The 8,365-nt window shown below is 41.8% G+C and overlaps 2 protein-coding genes across 2 annotated transcripts; both read left to right on the top strand.

The window, feature by feature from the left end:
- Window positions 1–2,330: 2,330 nt before the first annotated feature.
- LOC134944024 (cyclin-dependent kinase 5 activator 1-like) lies at window positions 2,331–3,128 on the top strand. The gene has a single exon (XM_063932565.1). The coding sequence runs from the start codon at window positions 2,331–2,333 to the stop codon at window positions 3,126–3,128; it is 798 nt and encodes a 265-aa protein (XP_063788635.1).
- Window positions 3,129–7,471: 4,343 nt separating this feature from the next.
- On the top strand, window positions 7,472–8,269 carry LOC134944023 (cyclin-dependent kinase 5 activator 1-like). Its single transcript, XM_063932564.1, has one exon. The coding sequence runs from the start codon at window positions 7,472–7,474 to the stop codon at window positions 8,267–8,269; it is 798 nt and encodes a 265-aa protein (XP_063788634.1).
- The last annotated feature ends 96 nt before the right edge of the window (window positions 8,270–8,365 follow it).

Genomic DNA, 8,365 nt, shown 5'->3' with positions numbered 1-8,365 from the left:
ATGAGCGGATATCCCCTATACAGATATAAGGTAGGGAGATAGATATGACCTATACAGATATAAGGTTGGGAGATAGATATGAGATAGAAATGACCTATATAGATATAAGGTAGGGAGATAGATATGAGATAGATATGACCTATACAGATATAAGGTAGGGAGATAGATATGACCTATATAGATATAAGGTAGAAAGATAGATATGAGATAGATATGACCTGTACAGATATAAGGTAGGGAGATAGATATGAGATAGATATGACCTATATAGATATAAGGTAGGGAGATAGATATGAGATAGATATGACCTATACAGATATAAGGTAGGGAGATAGATATGAGATAGATATGACCTATACAGATATAAGGTAGGGAGATAGATATGACCTATACAGCTATAAGGTAGAAAGATAGATATGACCTATATAGATATAAGGTAGGGAGATAGATATGAGATAGATATGACCTATATAGATATAATGTACGGAGATAGATATGAGATATATATGACCTATATAGATATAAGGTAGGGAGATAGATATGAGATAGATATGACCTACACAGATATAAGGTAGGGAGATAGATATGACCTATACAGATATAAGTTAGGGAGATAGATATGAGATAGATATGACCTATATAGATATTAGGTAGGGAGATAGATATGAGATAGATATGACCTATACAGATATAAGGTAGGGAGATAGATATGACCTATACAGATATAAGGTAGGGAGATAGATATGAGATAGATATGACCTGTACAGATATAAGGTAGGGAGATAGATATGAGATAGATATGACCTATTTAGATTTAAGGTAGGGAGATAGATATGAGATAGATATGACCTATATAGGTATAAGGTAGGGAGATAGATATGAGATAGATATGACCTATACAGATATAAGGTAGGGAGATAGATATGAGATAGATATGACCTATACAGATATAAGGTAGGGAGATAGATATGACCTATACAGCTATAAGGTAGAAAGATAGATATGACCTATATAGATATAAGGTAGGGAGATAGATATGAGATAGATATGACCTATATAGATATAATGTACGGAGATAGATATGAGATATATATGACCTATATAGATATAAGGTAGGGAGATAGATATGAGATAGATATGACCTATACAGATATAACGTAGGGAGATAGATATGAGATAGATATGACCTATATAGATATAAGGTAGGGAGATAGATATGAGATAGATATGACCTATACATATATAAGGTAGGGAGATAGATATGACCTATACAGATATAAGGTAGGGAGATAGATATGAGATAGATATGACCTATATAGATATAAGGTAGGGAGATAGATATGAGATAGATATGACCTATATAGATATAAGGTAGGGAGATAGATAAGACCTATATAGATATAAGGTAGGGCGATAGATATGGGGTGACAGTGTAAGTGTGTGATGTGTCTTGCAGCCATGCTTTAGGAAACAGCAGACTGCAACATAGTCAGCCACTGAACTGTGTGTCGCATTAGAAGGATACAAGCCTGTGATCCACTGTGCACTTACCTACAGGGTCAGTTTTACCAATACTACATTATATAAGAAAATAAACTACATAACAAGGATAGGCACAAGATTATTAAGAAAATACATCAGGTGCTGATTCTAAGCATCCATCGCATGTATCCACCAAATGTCCAATATTCAGCCATACACCCTCAGTTTCTGTTACATTATTACTTCAGTGCCAGCTGACATAGCCAGTGACCCGCTATTATCTCAGCGTTACATTCACAGACATGAAAGCATCTGACGTTATCTCATATTAAAAGGAAGAATCATTTTTCTTAAAACACAGAAAGAGTAGGAGAAGCGTTATGGATCCATTGCTGAAGGGAAATAATTTTGTATTTGTTTTATTTTCAACTAATTATATATCTCTCAGATTATTCAAAATATCTTATTATTTATTTATTTTACATATATTCCCTCCCTTACAGGGCTGTAATGAGGGGATAATACCTTCTACATTTTCACCAATTTTCAGCACTTGTTGAATTGCCTACATGTAGCTCATTTTCATATAAAGGCACAAAAGTCACCAGCTCATTTGCATGAACAACGCATCACAATCACCAGCTCAGTTGCATCACAGTGATGTCACAATGCCACAGTAAGCAGGGAAAACCTCTGATTACGACCTGCTGGACTCAATTGCTGCCCAGTGTTGAACCGGGCAGCATCAGTCACGTGCTGGAAACAGACCGTATCTATTGGATAACGTTTTACAATCAGACTCACCACAGATTACAGACACCGGATTTGCTGGCATTCCTTGAATAAGAATGTGGAACTGTATGCCATTTCCGTGCTGCCGCAAGGCGAGGCGGCCTGATGAGGACTCAAGTGGGAACCATCGCACTGAGAACAGCGAGACTGCAAGACCTGCCGAGAGACGTTCGCTCATCGCGCGCTTTAGGAGATTCATGTCTAAGAGGAGGCAAGGCAAAATGGGTGGAACCAACATTACCCACCTCATCACTGAGAGCAGGAAGGATTCCATGCTATCCTGTGTGGATCTCCCAGCCTTAATACAGGCCTCACATGATGCTCCTGACAAGGAACCTGGTAGAGACCAGGAAGTGCGCTCACCTGCAAAATCCAATATGGTGCAGGCATCGACCAGCGACCTGTTCAGCTGTCTAATGGAGTTCCTCTGTCGCAGGTGTAAAGAATTCGTGGAGTTATCACCAACATATATTGCTCTATGGATAACCGCTGTTGACAACTTCCTCTATCAATACTGGCGGAATGTCAGTTTCATCACTCCGACCAATCTAGTGTTTCTCTACATGCTGTGCCGAGAGGTCATGTCATCCGAGCTGCTCAGCGAGTGGGAGCTAATCGCAAGTCTATCAACATGTCTGTATGTATCCTATGCATACGTGGGCAGTGAGCTCTCCTACCCACTGATGCCGTTCCCTGTTGAATGCTCGAAGGAAGCCTTTTGGAGTCGTTGCCTCTATGTTATCAACCTAATGAGTGCAAAGATGCTCCGCTTCCATGCTGACCCCCAGTATTTTGCCCAGGTCTTTGAGGATCTTAAAGCTGAGGGTGGACAGAAGGATATTACATCAGCTTAAAATCATACTGGACAGGCCCCGTTACCAAAACCGGCGGTGCGGCCTCAAAAGTGGATCAGCCTCCCATCAGAGGTGGTAGAGGCTAACAGTAAACAGTAATTGTGGTGAGCATTGATGAAAATTCTGCAGCTCTGGCTTGAGAACCATAAAGTAGCTCAAATTCAGGCTTGGGAACCTAAGGCAAAAGAAACCCCATTTCAGGCTTGGGAACCTAAGGCAAAAGAAACCCAATTTTAGGCTTGGGAACCTAAGGCAAAGAAACCCAATTTCAGGCTTGGGAACCTAAGGCAAAGAAACCCACCCGTGGCTGTTATTGCATGGCTATCGGGCGTGGCCCCTTGGCGATGGGGTTACCAGTTCTTTAAGAATTGGTAGTGGCACAGCCACCATGGACCAACGCAATATTCATTTTTTGTTAAGTTAGAACAGTCTAAATGCGCAGCCCGACTTGCCATGACAGACATTTTTGACAACTTTCAGCTTAATTTGCAAAAAGAGGATTTTTGGTCACTTACCATTGAATAATTTTCTCTGAAGCAGGCTGTGGGACGCTGGACCATGGGATTGCAAGATGAGCTGGAGTTTGGCACTCAAACTACTGTCATTGTAATTCTAAGCTCCTCCCCCTGCAGCTCCACAATACTAGCACTTCTTTTAAAAGAGTACGGTAAGGATTAGCAGTAACCCGGTGAAACTGTTACAACAAACCATTAGGGAAATGAGTCAAGAACCTGCACGTGAGGGAGGGAACACATTGTCCCACAGCCAGGGAAGAAATTAGATAGTTTTTCTGTCTGTAAATAGCAGAGGGGAGAAGAACTGGTGAATTATGGAAAGTGTACAAAAGTTTAGGGAGTAGCACCATCTTAGATACATATAAATTATTGGCAGATAAGAAGATCTTGGCCCATCTAATCTGCCCTTAGATAGATATGAAATAAAGAGATAAATACATAAATATCAGAAATACTGTATGTGAGATAGCAGAGGTGTAGCTAGGCGCCAAGGTGGCCGGAGCAAGGGCATGTTTTGGTGCCACCCTCCCCTATACTGAATTGGAGGCCTAGCCAACACGTGGTGGCATGTTACATTTGAAAAGAAACACTATTTAAAAATCCTAAATTGGTGACATGGGTGGTTGTAGACCTTGTGGAGCTCATGGTAATCTGATAATCTCCAAATATCTCAATTAAAATAATGCCCCAAATGTGACCCCCCACAGACCCAAACCCTCCCTAAACTCTCAATGAAAATACTGCATAAAAATTGCCCCACCCCCACATACACTATTCCATAGTCCCCAATGCCTTAACCCTAGAACTGATATCCAGACCTGATAATCCCACTATGCTTCAATGAAAATAATGTCCCAGAATTTCCTGAGAGGCAGAGAGAGGTGCTGCAACATCAATGTAGGGAGAAGTGCTGCAGCAGCCGGGGCAGAGAGATGGCACAGCAGCCTGGGCAGGACAGAAGTAACCCTGCTGCACAGCTACAAGCAGACAGTGAGACATATAAAGAGGGTGGGCAGAGCTCCGGCATGTGCCGGCTGTCAGTGTCTCCTGCTGTCGCCTCAGGCCTGCCCTGTTCCCTACCTAGTCTCCGAGTCAGTGTGTGCCCCCTGCTTCTCCTGTTCTGTGGCTGCCAGTACAGTGGCCTGTGGGAAGGGTGTGTGGGTGGGTGGCAGCGTGCCGTCTAACTATTCCGTGCCCAGAGCTCGCGCTCCACTGGAGCCACCCTCGGTACACCCCTGCTTGCGAGCAGGGCCTTCCTGCCTCTATGACTGTTATTACCCAGTTTTGTTTTATCTCTGTTGTTTCCAAATATAAAGCGCAACAGAATTTGCTGCGCTATCGAAGAAACTGTTACTAAAAGAATAATAAATTGGAGATAGGGGATGTGGTCGGCGTCCCGGCGGCCTGTATTCTGGCGGCTGTGTGACAGACACCGGAACACAGACTGCCGGAATGTCGAAGGTGAGTATCAGGGTATATGCACTAAGGGGGGTTGTTAGCCGTAGCCGCCACCTCCCCACAGGTTAGCCCTAGATGGCACCCCCCAAAGGTTATGGTAGGGGGCAGGAGAGGGGTAAAATACTTACCCGTGTACAGTGTCGGGATGCTGCAGTCGGTGTTGTAACTGTTGGCATGCTGACAGCCGGTATTTCATACCCAACCCGTAGATAGATATGAGATAGACAGGACATATATAGATACACGGTAGGGAGATAGATCTGAGATAGATATGACCTATATAGATATAAGGTAGGGAGATAGATATGAGATAGATATGACCTATACAGATATAAGGTAGGGAGATAGATATGAGATAGATATTACCTATACAGATATAAGGTAGAGAGATAGATATGAGCGGATATCCCCTATACAGATATAAGGTAGGGAGATAGATATGACCTATACAGATATAAGGGAGGGAGATAGATATGAGATAGATATGACCTATATAGATATAAGGTAGGGAGATAGATATGAGATAGATATGACCTATACAGATATAAGGTAGGGAGAAAGAAATGAGATAGATATGACCTATACAGATATAAGGTAGGGAGATAGATATGAGATAGATATGACCTATACAGATATAAGGTAGAGAGATAGATATGAGCGGATATCCCCTATACAGATATAAGGTAGGGAGATAGATATGAGATAGATATGACCTATATAGATATAAGGTAGGGAGATAGATATGAGATAGATATGACCTATACAGATATAAGGTAGGGAGATAGATATGAGATAGATATGACCTGTACAGATATAAGGTAGGGAGATAGATATGAGATAGATATGACCTATTTAGATTTAAGGTAGGGAGATAGATATGAGATAGATATGACCTATATAGGTATAAGGTAGGGAGATAGATATGAGATAGATATGACCTATACAGATATAAGGTAGGGAGATAGATATGAGATAGATATGACCTATACAGATATAAGGTAGGGAGATAGATATGACCTATACAGCTATAAGGTAGAAAGATAGATATGACCTATATAGATATAAGGTAGGGAGATAGATATGAGATAGATATGACCTATATAGATATAATGTACGGAGATAGATATGAGATATATATGACCTATATAGATATAAGGTAGGGAGATAGATATGAGATAGATATGACCTATACAGATATAACGTAGGGAGATAGATATGAGATAGATATGACCTATATAGATATAAGGTAGGGAGATAGATATGAGATAGATATGACCTATACATATATAAGGTAGGGAGATAGATATGACCTATACAGATATAAGGTAGGGAGATAGATATGAGATAGATATGACCTATATAGATATAAGGTAGGGAGATAGATATGAGATAGATATGACCTATATAGATATAAGGTAGGGAGATAGATATGACCTATATAGATATAAGGTAGGGCGATAGATATGGGGTGACAGTGTAAGTGTGTGATGTGTCTTGCAGCCATGCTTTAGGAAACAGCAGACTGCAACATAGTCAGCCACTGAACTGTGTGTCGCATTAGAAGGATACAAGCCTGTGATCCACTGTGCACTTACCTACAGGGTCAGTTTTACCAATACTACATTATATAAGAAAATAAACTACATAACAAGGATAGGCACAAGATTATTAAGAAAATACATCAGGTGCTGATTCTAAGCATCCATCGCATGTATCCACCAAATGTCCAATATTCAGCCATACACCCTCAGTTTCTGTTACATTATTACTTCAGTGCCAGCTGACATAGCCAGTGACCCGCTATTATCTCAGCGTTACATTCACAGACATGAAAGCATCTGACGTTATCTCATATTAAAAGGAAGAATCATTTTTCTTAAAACACAGAAAGAGTAGGAGAAGCGTTATGGATCCATTGCTGAAGGGAAATAATTTTGTATTTGTTTTATTTTCAACTAATTATCTCTCAGATTATTCAAAATATCTTATTATTTATTTATTTTACATATATTCCCTCCCTTACAGGGCTGTAATGAGGGGATAATACCTTCTACATTTTCACCAATTTTCAGCACTTGTTGAATTGCCTACATGTAGCTCATTTGCATATAAAGGCACAAAAGTCACCAGCTCATTTGCATGAACAACGCATCACAATCACCAGCTCAGTTGCATCACAGTGATGTCACAATGCCACAGTAAGCAGGGAAAACCTCTGATTACGACCTGCTGGACTCAATTGCTGCCCAGTGTTGAACCGGGCAGCATCAGTCACGTGCTGGAAACAGACCGTATCTATTGGATAACGTTTTACAATCAGACTCACCACAGATTACAGACACCGGATTTGCTGGCATTCCTTGAATAAGAATGTGGAACTGTATGCCATTTCCGTGCTGCCGCAAGGCGAGGCGGCCTGATGAGGACTCAAGTGGGAACCATCGCACTGAGAACAGCGAGACTGCAAGACCTGCCGAGAGACGTTCGCTCATCGCGCGCTTTAGGAGATTCATGTCTAAGAGGAGGCAAGGCAAAATGGGTGGAACCAACATTACCCACCTCATCACTGAGAGCAGGAAGGATTCCATGCTATCCTGTGTGGATCTCCCAGCCTTAATACAGGCCTCACATGATGCTCCTGACAAGGAACCTGGTAGAGACCAGGAAGTGCGCTCACCTGCAAAATCCAATATGGTGCAGGCATCGACCAGCGACCTGTTCAGCTGTCTAATGGAGTTCCTCTGTCGCAGGTGTAAAGAATTCGTGGAGTTATCACCAACATATATTGCTCTATGGATAACCGCTGTTGACAACTTCCTCTATCAATACTGGCGGAATGTCAGTTTCATCACTCCGACCAATCTAGTGTTTCTCTACATGCTGTGCCGAGAGGTCATGTCATCCGAGCTGCTCAGCGAGTGGGAGCTAATCGCAAGTCTATCAACATGTCTGTATGTATCCTATGCATACGTGGGCAGTGAGCTCTCCTACCCACTGATGCCGTTCCCTGTTGAATGCTCGAAGGAAGCCTTTTGGAGTCGTTGCCTCTATGTTATCAACCTAATGAGTGCAAAGATGCTCCGCTTCCATGCTGACCCCCAGTATTTTGCCCAGGTCTTTGAGGATCTTAAAGCTGAGGGTGGACAGAAGGATATTACATCAGCTTAAAATCATACTGGACAGGCCCCGTTACCAAAACCGGCGGTGCGGCCTCAAAAGTGGATCAGCCTCCCATCAGAGGTGGTAGAGGCTAACAGTAAACAG

This window comes from Pseudophryne corroboree, chromosome 7 (assembly GCF_028390025.1).
Source record: "Pseudophryne corroboree isolate aPseCor3 chromosome 7, aPseCor3.hap2, whole genome shotgun sequence".
In the NCBI taxonomy this organism is placed as follows: Eukaryota; Metazoa; Chordata; class Amphibia; order Anura; family Myobatrachidae; genus Pseudophryne; species Pseudophryne corroboree.
This window is presented reverse-complemented; position numbering and strand designations above follow the sequence as displayed.

Excerpts from the sequence above, each read along its gene's own strand:
- LOC134944023 (XM_063932564.1), top strand. The coding sequence starts at position 7,472 with ATGTGGAACTGTATGCCATTTCCGTGCTGCCGCAAGGCGAGGCGGCCT.
- LOC134944024 (XM_063932565.1), top strand. The coding sequence starts at position 2,331 with ATGTGGAACTGTATGCCATTTCCGTGCTGCCGCAAGGCGAGGCGGCCT.